This window comes from Polypterus senegalus, chromosome 8, assembly GCF_016835505.1.
Source record: "Polypterus senegalus isolate Bchr_013 chromosome 8, ASM1683550v1, whole genome shotgun sequence".
NCBI classification, from domain to species: Eukaryota; Metazoa; Chordata; class Cladistia; order Polypteriformes; family Polypteridae; genus Polypterus; species Polypterus senegalus.
The window spans coordinates 4,111,561-4,127,723 of NC_053161.1; the positions used below are offsets into that span (position 1 = coordinate 4,111,561).

The following is a 16,163-nucleotide window of genomic DNA, read 5'->3' on the forward strand; positions in this document are numbered from 1 at the left end:
TACAGGCCTCACAATTAACAAAACTAGGCCAGTAATCTTTTGGGATCTCATGTAATAAACTTTCCAAAGTAAAATTTCACTTAAACACGGAATAAAATGGAGCACCCACACTAAAAAAGACTATGTATGTGTGCACACACTTGTAGTCAATCCCAGTCACCACCTGTCAGTAGCCAAATATGGCGTAAAAATGCCTTTTTTGAATATTCTCAATCTAATCATCATATAGGTTCACCCATGTTCTTCTTTACTACAAATTGTGGAAGAACAGAAGATAAAGAGGCAGAAAAAAAAATATTAAGTGAATGTGAACTTGACCGCAAAGCCATTCTTTTTAATGGCCTCCTTGTGAGAGTCAAATCAAAGATCAAATATCATTTGACTTTGAGATCAAAAATCAAATCAAAAATTAAATCAAATCAAAATCATTTTCAATTCTGTTTGCCACACACAAATCACTGTACACATGCAGAATATTATGTAGTGGAATACTTACCATAGTTTACCATAGTGGAATATTTTTGAAGAATACAAAAGGTCATAATAAAAATACATGATTGTATGAATATTAATAAAAATCATGAATAAAGTTGTACAATATGTGATAAATAAAAAACAATAAGTAGTAAAATATCTTATTAAGTTAAAAGTAAGAGGCATAATAATAGGACATTGTATAATTCTAGACTCTTTCCTTATTCAAGATGCAGACAGACTGGAAAAAAACTCAAGAACTTGTCTTCAGAAAGTGACCTCAGGATAGAAAATGGCCGTTGTTAAGAGTTCTGTTATCAATTATAATAATTTTATTTGCCCTCAACTGAGCAATAGCAATGTGCCATCGTGCAGAGATCAGACGCCTTAAACTGACGCAGGCTGTACGTACACAACTTTGACATATTAAGAAAATTCTTACTAAACTTGTAAAAAAATGAAATCATTTTGCCAAGTAAATATCAATGTTGCAATACTAGTCTCTTTACATTCAATATACAACGTCCAAATGTACTTGAATTGCCATTGCACTGATGTCCTGAGGTCATCTGTGTTTCTGCTCTATTCTGTACAGTACTGCATGGGCCATCACAATGACCTCCATGGTGCTGTACAGCAGTGGGCCTTGTTGTGGAAAAAAAATTTCCTCTGTTTTCTAAGAAGTCATTCTCGGAGACCTAATGAACATGCAGAACAGTTCTTTATTTACGCATAGATATGCGCACAAATGTCTTACAAGTGAGCCATCAATAATACAATTAATTCGCATTTATATTTGTCTATTACCATTACCTGATCTAGAGCATAATGTCATCTGACTCTTAATATTCACAGTTCTATCATTTTAACCAATCAACTACAGCCACCAGTATCCTTGTATACATGTCGATTCTTCCATTATTCTTACCATCACTTCATTAATAGACATGTCCTATGGGTTTTCCCATTGATCTTATCACCGCTTCGTAATAGGGGCTTTCTCGCTAGTTTGTCCTCGCTTTTTAAGGGGGCACTCATTATTCATTTACTTTATTTTAACCTTGGTAATTACTTTGACGGTTCCTCTCAAGCTTTAAGCCACGTTTAGTTAACCCCTTATTTTACCTTGAGTTGTTTTCCTTATGTTTTAATAATCCATTGTTACAACTTTAAGTATATACTTGTATTGAATTGTAAAAATTAGCATGTATTGAATAAAAATATTTGATCCAAATTCTATAGCCTTTCAAGAGTCCACCTCAGCATACCTCCTCACCTTTACTGTACCAATTATAATTTATTGTAGACATGATGCTGAACATTTAAATGTGATCCTACACCTCCTGGTTCTTCTGCAGTCACTCGGTTGTCATTCTCCATTCTGTTGTTAGTCAATCGTTTTCTAATTCTGAACCCTTATGCTATTATGGATATCTCACATGACCATGGCTTCACACCATCCCCCTTAATTAACATTATCTCTAGATGAGAATCAGCTCACCGATTTGGTGGATCTGCAAGTAGATATGGTAGTGTTTCTCAACCTTTAAGTATTTGCGACCCAAGTTTTCATAACAGTTTTAATCGCACCCCCCCTAACATTTTTTTGAAATGTGATGCATATTTTATTATACCTACTTAACTTTTATCGATATTTATCTAACTCTGTATATATTGTTCTAGTATCAGAATGTAGTTTAAGTTAATTTGTTTTGGTTTCAACAGATGTTTTTTTCATATTTTTGAATCTTGTTTTCTTTTTTTCACATCTTCGCGCCCCCCTTTTTGTTACTTCAGGCCCCCCTAGGGGGGGCCCGCACTACAGGTTGAGAACCACTGAGATATGGTATAAGAACTCAAAGGTCTTCTCCATGTATCTCTTACAAGCTTTAAGAATGGAAGCTCTGTATGACATCCCCACCCTGCCACCATTTCAGGAGGTATCTCTGTGTTCAGATGGTTGGATGTCATTTTTGACTCAGTTTAGCTAACACTCCTGTGCATCAGCATATTCAGCCTAGCAGTTTCACATGAACTGCAACAACAAATGAGGTTTTCAGCATTATAGAGGTGATTAGCATGCTGTAATGATACAAAGGCACAAAAAGACCTTCCTTGACGCATGATTCAACAGGAAGACAATTATCAGTGGCCTTAATTATGTCATTGTGTAAATAAAGAGAGAAGTTAATGCATTTGGTCATGGCGAATAGTGAAAATACAATAGACAAATGTCAAAACCATTAATGAAAAAAAAAATTATTTTGATGTTCACAATTGATGCTTCTTTGCTCTTGGGTGGGAGCATTATGAGCCATCAAAGGAGTGATTTTGTCCATTTATTAGAAATAAATTATTTCTCCTTTTTAGTGAGTTCAGCCACATCTGGGAATGCATGCATTTGCATTTGAATATAGACAAGGGGCTGGGATAGAAGGATTAATCTGATTGGCTGCCTACAGAAACCCATCAGGAGAAACAGACAATGGTTGTCAGGGGCTAAAAACTATAAATGAGGCGAAAAGCAATTTGGTAGCTACTGAACGCATGTGTATTATGTCCACATTTCCATAGGATTTCAGAAGAACATCTGGCTGATTGAGTCATTTAGCTAATAATGCCAAGGTATGTCACTACAGCCAGATGTTAGTACCTTCTCTTTTCTTCTAAGTTGCCATGATTTTGCAATGTTTTTCACTGAACGATCAACCCTCTTAATTTTAGGTTGGATGATTACTTATGTATGTCTCCTTTGCCCTGCCTCACCTACTTCATGTTTCTGCTGAGGTCAGTCTGCTCTTCTGTCTCTCCATTTTCAATAACAGATCTTTTTGGGTCCACTGTCTACATTTTGCATTCTCCACTTCTCTTTTTGATAAGACATACACCAGCCATTCAGAGAGCTTAGATCTATTGTTCAGCTGTCTCTTATGGTCCCTTGCACTAAAACTAAGGGGGACAGGGCTTTTGCAGCTGCTGTACTTTATCTGTGGAGCTCTTTACATCATTACATTAAGGTGTTACCTCCAGTTGAACTGTTTAAAACTAAATTGAAGGCTCATTTCTATTCTCTAGCTTTCAGTGACCTTCACCGATACCGATGGTTGCCCTACTCTTAGTCATCTGGCCGTATTTCATTTTATTGCACTTTATTTCTATTTATTTTATTTATGTTCATTGTATGTTTTAACGTAAAGCACTTTGGCTGCAGCATTACTGATGTTGTTTTAAATGTGCTCTATAAATAAGTTGACATTGACTTTAATGTTACACAATCACTCAATGTGTCTCCTGGCTTTGGTTTCTCCTTTTAATATTTTTTCAAATCTGCCTAATCCTGTACAGATTGTGGGAATGGAGTGTATCTCAGCAGCATCAGGTACAAAACATGAACCAACCCTAAACTGGGTACCAGTCTTGCACAAGGCATACTGATGCATTTGGGGAACTGGGAAAATATGGAAGCTGCACCTCCAAAGTGACTTGTCTGGGTTCAAACCGCAGGATTCTTGTGAAGGGAAGCAGCAGGGCTAACCATTGTGCTACCATGTTGACCATTTGCCTCTGGTCTTTTAGTCTTCAACTATTTGATATTTAATTCCATGCTGCTACTGCGCTTTCCTCACACATCCCAATGGTGTGCATGTTAGGCTGATTTCTCACATTGCCAGATTAGTAATTCTCAGTCCTTCACCTTTTTCTCTTCCGTTTCTTTCCCAACATTTGGTCCCTTTCACACACACACACACCCACACATGCACACACACCGAACATACGCACACACACATACGTGTAAAAAGGCTCAAGTTAGATGGTGAACATCTGTTCCGTCTACAAGACAGTTAGAGGATTTTTTTCTGTGAAAAACCCTGAAGAAAGCTGTAAACCAGAGATACACAAGCACTGAAAACTAGGAATCAACCGATTTTTCACCAGAATAAGGGGTGAAACAATAATCATAATCAAGAGGTCAGAATAATATCTTAGACTAGAAAAGCACTAAAGGAATTGTACTTTAAGAAGTTTAATCCAATTTCTGATAGAACCTAAGACTTTGTGTCAATTACATCACACATAGCGCAACCATGGAGAATTCTGGGACTTAACGTCAATGCAACCATTAATGCTTTTGTCAAAATTAGGCAATGTCTTCAAGAAAAACAAATCACATGACAGTAAAAAATGAATAACTTTCTCTGGAAGATTTGGATCATTTAATAAATGTTCAAAATGAATTCCATGCCTATGAAATGCCATGAATGATGTATAAACTGGCCCAAACATTTCACGAATGTGCTATACAAAATCCATTTTAATAAAAGGATGTGTCTGTGTGTCCATCCAGTTGCTATGCCTCTGTTATTCCAAAAGATGGTGTATGACAAACATTTTTTTGCAATAAATGCATTACATTTGTCATTTCAACAGATGGTGCATCACAAACATTAACACCGCTTTTACAAATACAGTAACTTCTGCTGCTCTGAGGTGACCTGAGACCTACTCAGCCTAAGCTGTGCCATTATTTAAACATCTGATGAGTAATCTATGCAATCACGAGCTTTTGCTAGCCTCATTTATGAGAGCACTTTTGAAGGTTTGCCTACCATTAGTTTTAGCTCCTAGTTATCTCAATCTGTGATTCTGACTTGTTCAATGGTTTCACTTTTTTCTATTCCCTAATTCTCATCCTTGACCCATTTGGCTTGCTGATTACATTTTGGAATCCTTGAGGCAGTCTGACTTACAATCCAACTTCTGAAAAGATCTTGCAGTGGTGTAGTTGGCCTATATACAGTAACTGTAATCTCTGGCCATAGTGGAATCCCCCAGCTCACATATAAAGACTTAAAACTGAACTTTCTGCAATCTCTTTCTGGTTTGCTAGAAGCACAGAAACTGGTGACCCATCCTGCTATTTCAAAAATGCAAAACTGCACTTATTCAGGAAGTGTATGTGGAGGTGAAAACTTCAACAAGTGCCTGGGGGTCCACATTAATGACAGATTGGTCTGGACTAGAAATACAGAGGAACTATTTAAGAAAGAGCAGAGCAGGTACTTTTTTTTCCTAGGATATTTCATTCCTTCGGTGTTGATAGTGACATCTTTCACATCTTCTACACCTCTGTGATGGCCAGCGCAATTTTCTACGCCGTGGTGTGCTGGGCTGGTAACATCACTGCAAGAGAGAGTACAGGTTTAGTTATGGGACACACTCTGGGCCCCTTGAAGATAGCAGCAAAGGAGACAATGAAAACAGAACTGGTTGCCATTATGAACAATGCTGCACCTTCTCTCTCTGATACACTAACACTGAGGACTTTTAGCCAATGCATCATTCGGCATAAGTGTGTCAAGAAATGCTAAGAGGGCTCCTTTATACCAACAGTAATACGCCTGCATAATGCCTCACTGGGACTGGGACTGTTAATTTTTATCTTTAGCCATGTCAGGATTTTTTTCCTTCTTTTGTGTAATTAATGTGTATGTTTAAGAGAGGTTATTTCATGTTTATCTATCTATCTATCTATCTATCTATCTATCTATCTATCTATCTATCTATCTATCTATCTATCTATCTATCTATCCTTAGTAAACTCTCTATCTATCTATCTATCTATCTATCTATCTATCTATCTATCTATCTATCTATCTATCTATCTATCACATTCATATCCTCCATGTAGGGCCCAGAAGCAATTACAAATTTAATCTAAGTATTAGGTAAAATTGCAAAAAATATTTAATATTTTTAAGATGCTATGCTTTGACTAACACATCTTGTGCTATCCAGGTCACCACACAAATGGCAAAGCCTCTTGAAAATGGGATAAGAGAAGAGTGATTCCCAGGACTACAGAACAGTTCTTACTGTAACCTTCTCAAATAATTTAATGTCTTTAGGTTAGGTGCATTGGCGATTCTACATTGTCTCTAGTGTGTGCTTGGTGTGTGTGTGTGCTCTGTGTTGGCTGGGATTGGCTCCAGCAGACCCCCGTGACCCTATAATTAGGATATAGCGGGTTGGATAATGGATGGATGGACTCTTCAGCATGCCTTGGGACCTAACTGAGGTCTTCAAAATGCTTAAATCCATCAAAACAATTGATTGAGCAGAGTTCTGTCAAGGAAATCGTGGATCACAAGGACAAAAACAGAAATTAAGGGGAATTGCACTTATGACTGAAGTAAGAAAGCAGATATTGACACAAAGTTGTGGGAATATGGAACAAACTGCTGTATGATAGATTTAAAAGTGGAAGCCTTGACGTCTTGTACCAGGTATCAATATGATACTTTTTAATGCCACATCAGCTCAGTGGACTGAATTGTCTCCTCTCATTTACAAAATGCATGTTTTTCTGTTTTTTCTTTTGGCCCAATGAGGAAAAACCTCTGGAGCAGAGTGAATTGCCACACCATTCTTTGCTTGCTGCCGTAAATGTTTTATTAGTGGTAGATGACTGATAAGTCCATTTCCTGAACCCCAGCTGTGTCTCATTTTCATCAAGCACCCCCGGGGTGGCCGTCATAAATTGGGTGAGAGCTTATCAATGCTATGATGCAGAGACCACCCTGAGCAGAAGTGTTCGTATTACTTACAGTATCTTGTAATAGAGCTCACATTCATGGAGGTGGTGTTATTGCCTGCACATCTTAAGCATTCATTTTTAAATTCTTTTGCTTATCTACTATGTGCGGAGTGGTGGCTCTGAGGCTAGGGATTTGCATTAGCAATTGGAAGGTTGCTGGTTCGAATCCTGTAAATGCCAAAAGTGACTCTACTTCATTGGGCCCTTGAGCAAAGCCCTTAACTTGCAATTGCTCCGTCCTGGGTATGATGCTAATCTGCATCCAGCCCTGCGTGTAGGCCCTCCAACCTGCAGGGAAAAACCTGAGGGTTGGTGGCAAAATTGGCACTCCAGCCACCATAAAAAACTTCACACTGGTTCCATTCCATCTGAACTAGTGTGGTGCTGAGGTGTCACCCATCACATGGCTGCACTTGGGTCCTTATCTGGGATCCTTTTGTGGTTTGTCATGTGGTGGGTGCGGCAATGCACTGTATCAGCGTGTGCTCCTAACCTCCTCTACTATGTGCACTCTAAGCAGGTCCCTTCCCCTGTTGTGTAAAAGATGCAGTTCTTAGGGTGGCACAGTGGTTAGCTGTGGTTAGTGTCAGAAATACAGAGTTCTGTCTTTGCATCTTCTTCCAGTCATTGTTTCTGTCAAGTTTCCATGCTCTGTCAGTGGCCATGTTTTTTTCTATGGGGTAACCAGTTTTTTTTTGGTTTTTTTTTACCACAACCCAGAGATGTCCATATCAGTTTAACTGACAATTCAGTTGGTCTTGCATGACTGAATCCTAGGAATGGCTCTTGATGTTAAACATGATGCTATAGTGTTCTGTGATCCCTGGATTGGATTACACAGATTTTAAAATGTTATGCAACGTAAAGAATTCTGTAAAAAAATAGAGTTGCACAGTGCATGTTCATTAGTGCTCTCCATGAAAGGTGCTATGAAAATGTTGTTGGACATCAGCTTGTGCTTTTTCGTTGGGTAATGGAGTCAACTGAAAACTCTACAAGCTGATCTGAACTGCATAGAACTACCCGTGGGCTTTCTGCCCACCATGCAGACACATTTTGCTCAGAGGAAATAAAACGTTAGACAGGACCATTATCAGTGTAGGAAAAGCAGACAGGAAGATGCTTTGCTCACTCTAGTTACATAGTGAGTGCTACTCTGAAGTGTCTGTCAGGTTGCCTGGATGGCAGAATCGACAGGGATATTACCAATATGCTACACAGCCAAGTGGAATAAAGCTACAGATCTTCTTCAAGTTAGTTGTCCAAAATATGGCCACTCTTGACCTACTTCCTATACAGTAAAATGGAAACAATTTTATCAAGTGGCTTCAAATAAAATCATCAGTTGAATACTCATCTGTCCATCCATTCATCTATCTTCCAGACTCCTTTATTCCATTAGAGCGAAAGCAAAAGCCAGTGCTGATCCCAAAAAAACTGGATACAAACCCAGTAGTTAGCCCTGAAAGGGATGCCAGTCCAATGTGTGGCACACTCCCTCTCATGGGGCTCATTTAAAGCTTCCAGTCGGACTAACCTGAACAACTTTGGACCAGCAAGGCAGACTGGAGAGCACTCAGATGAGTATGCGGAGAGCATGAAGACCTCTATGCAGAAAATGTGAAAGAGTTCAGTAATGTCATGTGGTCCAAAACATAAAAACAAGTAAAAGTTAGTGAAGTAAAGAACCGTCAGGGATTCAGACAAACCAATCTGCAGAATTCAGAATTGACTTTACATGGCTTTTACCATGAGGAGTATCATGAAATAACATTAAAGAACAATTCATTTTATAATACAAAAATTATTGACAGCTGCTATTTGATAATGTAACAAAAGTATGTAATATGTATCTATATTTTATAAAGTACATTACAGAAAAGCAGTGGGTAGCGCTTGTTCGCTTTTCGGGTTCTCCCTGTGTCTTCGTGGGTTTCCTCCCACAGTCCAAAGACACGCAGGTTAGGTGAATTGGCGATTCTAAATTGTCCCGTGTGTGTGCCCTGCGTTGGGCTGGCACCCTGCCTGGGGTTTGTTTCCTGCCTGTTGCCCTGTGTTGGCTGGGATTGGCACCAGCAGACCCCCGTGACCCTATAGTTAGGATATAGAGGGTTGGATAATGGATGGATGGATGGATTACAGAAAAACTATAAATTATGATGGGTTACCCAGTGGTGAATGGTTAAGGCACATAACTGGAAAAGGACAGTGGCCACTACGACCCCAACAAGAAACAGAGGAAAACACCATAGTCCTGGCTATGCGAATCAGTATATTATAAAATGAGCACCATGGTTGGAGAGGAAAAAAGTCTGTAAGAATACCAAATATTATGGAAGAGCAAAAGAAACGAAGAATAGCACAGGAGAGAGAAAGCTTTGAGGAAACATGTAATGTCTTTCCAAAACACCAGAGAAAAGACAGTCCAGCAGGTGTTAAAGATGCCTAATGCTTCTTGAAAAGGTAAGATTATTGAAGGTTAGAATGAGGACTCTGTCCAGCAGAGGGCAGTATACACATGACGTTACTCTTTTAAGGCAGCGTTTGGCCTAGAGATGCCATCCCACCCATCCGGTGGCACGACTATAACCATGCGAGGGCTGGTCTGAAGTAACCCCAGCAGTAAATATAAAGCCATCTTGTTGCAGAATGTCCATATTTGGTAAGCGATTTAGGATAAAGTATCACTGGCAGGATGCAAAAACACTAGGAGAGATATAAGACGCTATTAAAAAATACAGCTTTGTTGGACTTTAATGGTGGGATTTTGGGTGAGGCAGGGAGTAAAAATCTGTTGAGGAAGGCCTGGAGACGCAGCATACGTTCTCATTTTGTCGGTACTGTAGTGCTCTCCCAGCATTCATTTCTGCCTTGTGTGTTGAATATTCAATAAACATAGCTTTGTCCATAATGTAGGCTTTCTTTTGCAACTTTCTGGAAATGCAGAATTACAGAAAGAGCAGCCCTTCCATCCATCCGTCCATTATCCAACCCGCTATATCCTAACTACAGGGTCATGGGGGTCTGCTGGAGCCAATCCCAGCCAACACAGGGCGCAATGCAGGAAACAAACCCCAGGCAGGGCGCCAGCCCACCACAGCAGCCCCTCCTTCTCCTGGTATAAAACATGTACTAAAAGAGGAGACACGACAGCACAATGTACAGTACAATGCGGTAAAGCGCCGCGCTTAAGGCACTTAATTCATTTTTATTGGAGCTTTAATGTCTTCATTTGGCTGCTGTGACCTAATACAGGCAGCCAGTCCTTCAAGTGTTACACCATCCGCAGATTTTCATTCCTCTCATGTTAACAGGCACTTCAAGAAGAATATTTTCCACTTGTAGCAATTTTAAAATATTGCATGAGGACAAAAATCTAGGCATCTTGTCATCATTTTTAACTGAATTTCAAAAAGCTAGTGAATCAGTTGTTAGTTAGTTGTAGTTAGTTCTATCAGATTTATTATAAATTAAATCTACAGCTATTGAAGATTCAGGTAAAGACTCTTAAATCTGAAAAATGTAGTGTTGGAGTACTTTTTGAAGCTCTGATTCTGTTTTTCTATTTTATAATTAATCCACCCCTCTGTTTACTAGACCTACTTCATACTGTCCAAAGCTGAAGCCTTTCCTGGACGCATGAGGCACAACACAGAAGCCAACTGTGGATGGGTGCCAGTCTAACACACTTGTATTGAGCCAGTTTGGAGATACCAGCAGGACGTGGGTGTGAGCTGGAATACGCATGCAGCAAGTCAATATATTCTTGTTTAAAAAAAAAATATTTTTTTTTCCCAAAACATCCTTTTTCTTTTATTTTGCTTTCAATGTCAAATAAATACCTCTGTTAGGCCAGTCCATAAAGCCCAGCCTAGCTCATCAATTGCTGACTGCAGTCATAATTTCCAAAACTATATATTGAGTTGAGATGTAAAGATTCCCGAAGGGGCTCCTTTCATCTACCCTGCTAGGAAACCAGTTCAATATATTTACAATTTCCTCATGAAAATAAAACATCGGTGTTAAATTTACACTTAACCAGCATCCAACTGTGTCTCTGAGACTTTAGTAAAGAACTTATTTCAAGTTAACAGCTGCCATCAATGTTACTTAGAGTCACTTTAAAATTGGAAATTCTTCCATCAAGTCCTTATTTTCATCTGTTGGCTTGAGCCGAAAAAGTTCAACTCCTTCAGTCTTATCTCACAGCTCATGCATGGCAGTCCTAGAAACAGCTTAGTTGCTCTTCTCTGGACTTTCTGTAGTGTTGCTATGTTTATTGTGTAATATAGAGACCAAAACTGTACATAGTGGTCCAGATGAGGTCTCGAAAGCTTAAGTGTAACCTCTTGTAGGTGATGAACAAATCTGGCAATCCAGTGGTTTGCTAATCCCCAGGACTACACTGGTGAGAACAGCCAGAGACGAGGCACTCTTGATTCATTTTGTTCCAAAGCTCATGTTTTGTAATTACATTTACAATTATTTGCTAGCAGACACTTTAATCAGAAGCAGCTTACAGAGGTAATTATTGATAACATTAGGGGGCTCTGCCCCCTGCTCGCTTTGCTTGCCCACCCCCAGGTTTGGTTTACCGGATATACAAGTTAAAGAGATTGTTATTTTCTTGGGAATTGTTACATATGCATTATTTTTACTTTTACTTTAAAACTTTAGTAAAAACAGTATTTGGAATTAACTTTTCTTCAAGATCGCATTGAATTTTGATTCCATGTTTGGACTTACATCGTGACAAAGCAACGTATAACTGCCTGCGAGTTAATATCATTTCTTTCTCTCTAATAAATAAAATGACTTTTTCGAATGTTTGTCCATGGTCTTTCTTCTTCACTTTGTCGTTGATGTGTCATCTAGAATGTATAAAATTATTGTCCTGATAGAATTAATAAGAGCTGAGAGTGCAGGAAGTGTGTCTGCCAAAAGCATTCACACGACTGAGGTTAGATGACCGTTGTCTTGTTTGAAAATAGTTGTAAGTAGGGCGTGACTTAAAAGTATCTCATGTTAAAAGTCTCCATCTCATGGGACTAAATACCACACCAACGTTTTTGGAATCTTTAATTCTCGCTGGCAACACAAATTAGACGATGTACAGGTCTCCGACTTAATCCGAACAGCATATTTAGTAATCATTTCTGTTTGTTTGCGTTAATGCAATCTTTACTATCCTTTTTTTGAGACTTTGGAATTTTCGTACTTCCATTATGTCTAACCTGCTCTGCATGTGTACCGCACCAACATTTTTGAATTCTTTACAACATTATACTTTGTCATCTACCCATTTGTCCTTTAATTACGGCCCCGGGTGTGGTTAAATCTCTTTCTCGCGATATGTACAAGTGTCTTTCCGAGAAAATCACGTCTCTTCTCCTTCCTTCCAAGATTTTTGTTTTATAATATAGAGATAGTTCCTTTGTACATGTGCTGCTATACTAAAACCAAATTTCTCATGCCAACCCATTTCTTAAAATCAATCCCATATGTCTTTTTAAGAAAAGCAAAAACTGCAGGTGAAGAGTTGCAGTCTCTAAGGATACATTCAGAGGACTGAACAACAGTATAGGACTTCTAACATGAATCATTAGTCCTCATAAGCTCTTCATGTGCAGGAAAGAATGCCTCTTGTTATGGAGCTTCATCTCCTTCAGAAGCAGATCCCAAAATGAACACTGACTTCCGGGTATGTGGCATGGAAGGGCAGAAGTGATGTCACTGGTCTTCCAGGGTATTCTTCTCCACTCTATGAAAGGAAACAAAAACTGGGATAGTGATTGCACATTCTCATTATTATTCCCCCAGTTTATCTTTTTCAGCTCCCGTGAAAACAATCCCCATGTTCCCGTATGTGACATTCTACAGTATATTCATTTTGTACTCCTTTAAAGGATTTGGTCTGTGTTGCCTTCAAATGATTTCATTTTCATTTGCAATCCATCCATCTGCTTTTTCCATTTGAGTTATGGGGCTCTACGCCTATCAGGATATCATCAGGTACAAGGCAGACCCAGACCCTAACCCTAACCCTAAGCCTAACCCTGGACATGTCTGTCTATCCCAGAGCACATTTACTCGATTTACTCCCCACAGAAGTAGATGAGAATGTGCAAACTCCATAAAAACAACCACCAGGCTCAAGATTCCAACCTAGGCCACTGCATCCATGAGACAGCAATACTAACCACTGTGCCAGCTGGGCAGCCACCTACAATTAATATTAGCAGAATTTTTAACATTCAATAAATGTCAGCTCAGTAGCAATTCCAATTCTTTTAATCAACACTTAAAGTTCACCCCATGCAAACAGCTTCTTATCTTAATAAATCAATTAATTACACTATTTCCATACATGCCTTTTTTTTTGAAAAGCAAAGTCACCTCAAGACATTTAACTAAATTGAAAAGAAAAAAAAAAACCGAGAAAGTCATTTTAAAATGCAGTTACAGAGTATAAATTAAAAGAATTGGCAATAGTGAGAGGTGCACAAGGGCTGGCGGCCAAAGTGTGGTGGGAGGCAGAGAACAGGAAAAGCTTTCTGGTGAGGAGTGGCATACCAGATTTAGTTTTAGAAGAAATAAAAAAGTGAAGTGTCAAAGAAGCATATGAGAAGAATAGGTGACCATAAACTGTACTGTCTGAGGCAGAAATGTCCCTTTCTCTAGAAGGTCCTATGGTTGTGGTGGTTAGAAAATAACCAAACCATCTATGACCTTCCCCAGCAGTCATGGTGATGATGATTATGATGCGATGATCGGACTGTAACCAGCAGGCTGTTGCAGTTTCAGATGGGCCCGCTCATCTATTCCCCAACCATCTGAGGGTCAAAGGGTTTGGGGTGTATCCTGGCTACACTAGGCATAGGGTAGGAGCTAGCCATAGACTGGTGCCAGTCCGTCTTTTGGCTTATTTAGAGCCACCCATTAATCTAACTTGTACATATTTGGGATATGGGAAGAAAGCCAGAGACCCGGAATAAAATTCATGCAAACATGAAGACATGGTGCAGACTCCACGGGGACAATAACCATCTTTCAATTTAAACTCCGAATATTGAAGGTATGAGACAACATTCCACCTTTATTATTTTAATTATTATAATCTATTCATTTTGAACCCAAGTTTTTTTAGTACATGGTGTCAGTTACAAAAGGCTGGGATCAAGTAATGTGGTGTGACATGCCACTCTGTGATAATAATGTGCCCATGCATGCCATGCATTTATATCACCCTTTCTTCACCTCACTTTTTTTACTTTGCCATGTACCGACATGGACTTGGCCATTCGATTTAAGCCCTTCAAGCCTACACTGTGCTATGAATTGTCAGTGAAATGTTGAGTCCACAGTGCATATTGCAGTGTATGTCTTAAACTGGTCTAACATGTAAAGCAGCCCATCTGCCCTGGCCTGTGCTATTTCAGCCTTTCACCATTTTGATGTTTTATGCAGTTTGGTCTGTGCACCATTTGTGATGCCAAGCTTTCCCAGCAGCAGCTCCTTTCCCTTGTACATTTTTTGTCCACCCCTTGAATGTAAATTTGCATAGTGACATCTGGACCTTTCTTTGCTATTAATATCCCATATATAGTACAATATGATACCAGAGACAATTAGCATATAGATGGAGGGTTTCACTTTAAATACTATCTTTTGATCTCCAAAACTGACACATAATTACAGTTCTTCTCTTTGTCACTGATAGCCTGAGCGATTACAGCACACACTCAGTCCTCCATTTTTTCATAGCTTCTTGTGATCTCGAACAAGCATTTCCAACTTACAGTACATAACGTAGGTGGGAGTGCTTTTCAGTGTCAGAAAATCTAAAACATTTCCAGATTTCACTGAATGAATGCCTCAGAACACTCAAAGTCAAGGTCCTGTGGAAGGTACTATAGTTCCAGCAAAAGACTTACATAAATAATAATAGGGGCACAAAACCACAAAACTGGGACACCAGCAGGCCAAATTTGGACACTTGCATTAGAGATAATGTAGCAAACAGCAAGTTTCTTTCTGGGCTCTGACCCTGTTGGGAAGTATTGTCTACTTACTTATACTCTCGAAAACCAAAATCATACTTTAATCTTCCATATCACCTTCGTTTTGACACTGGGCTCTGTATTTTCTACCAAATGACTCAGTCTAGCCCTGCCTGTTGCCCTTTATGGGTCACCCTGCACAAACATAATGCAAACCAGCCCCAGATGTGTTTTCAGTCATTTTTGTGTGGAGAACAATAATGTCATAAATGATGTGTGAAAATGCTGGTGTGGACAAAAATGCTGTTTTAAATGAAAATATAGTCATGTGGATGTAGCCAGACTCAAAACCGAGAACACAGACAAGGGTAAGAAGATCAGAATTTACACAACAATGGGGCAAAACCAAAATGTGAACTCTGAAAGCAGGCAAACTAAAAAGATCTGTAACTGTTAAATGCATGTATTTCTCTTAGAAGTCTCTTCTTTTATATTTAAAGGTACATTTATTGCCTTTGATCTACTTCTTCTTTTGGCTGCTCCCATTAGGTGTTGCCACAGCGGATCATCTTCTTCAATATTTTCATGTTCTCTGCATCTTGTTCTGTTACACCCATCACCTGCATGTTCTCTCTCACCACATCCATAAACCTTTGCTTCTTTTTTTCCTCTTCCTTGGCAGCTCTATCCTTAGCATCCTTCGCCCAATATGCCCAGCATCTCTCCTCTGCACATGTCCAAACCAGCGCAATCTCGCCTCTCGCGTCTCCCAACCGTCCAACTTAAGCTGACACTCTAATGTACTCATTTCTAACCCTGTTCATCCTTGTCCCACTCAATGCATATCTTAGCATCTTTAACTCTCCCACTCCAGCTCTATCTCCTGCTTTCTGGTCAGTGCCACCGTCTCCAACCCATATAACATAGTTGGTCTCACTACCGTCCTGTAGACCTTCCCTTTCACTCTTGCTTATACCCATCTGTCACAAATTACTCCTAATACACTTCTCCACCCATTCCACCCTGCACTAAAGTAAAAGTATCATATTTTTCCTTCTTTCCGTCAACCTCCATTTTGGAATAAAAGGTTTAAA

At 39.2% G+C, this 16,163-nt stretch overlaps 1 protein-coding gene across 3 annotated transcripts in view; it reads left to right on the top strand.

The window, feature by feature from the left end:
* LOC120533710 (protein shisa-like-1a) overlaps positions 1–16,163 on the top strand; it is a 434,490-nt gene that overhangs the window by 380,028 nt on the left and 38,299 nt on the right. The window contains exon 5 of one of the 3 annotated variants that reach the window (XM_039760622.1): positions 10,667–10,737. The exons of the other annotated variants lie outside the window; for them this stretch is intronic. Coding sequence (XP_039616556.1) covers position 10,667 — 1 coding nt within the window. The 3' untranslated portion in view covers positions 10,668–10,737. Of the gene's footprint in view, positions 1–10,666; positions 10,738–16,163 lie in introns of those variants that run through there. 3 annotated transcript variants of the gene reach the window in all.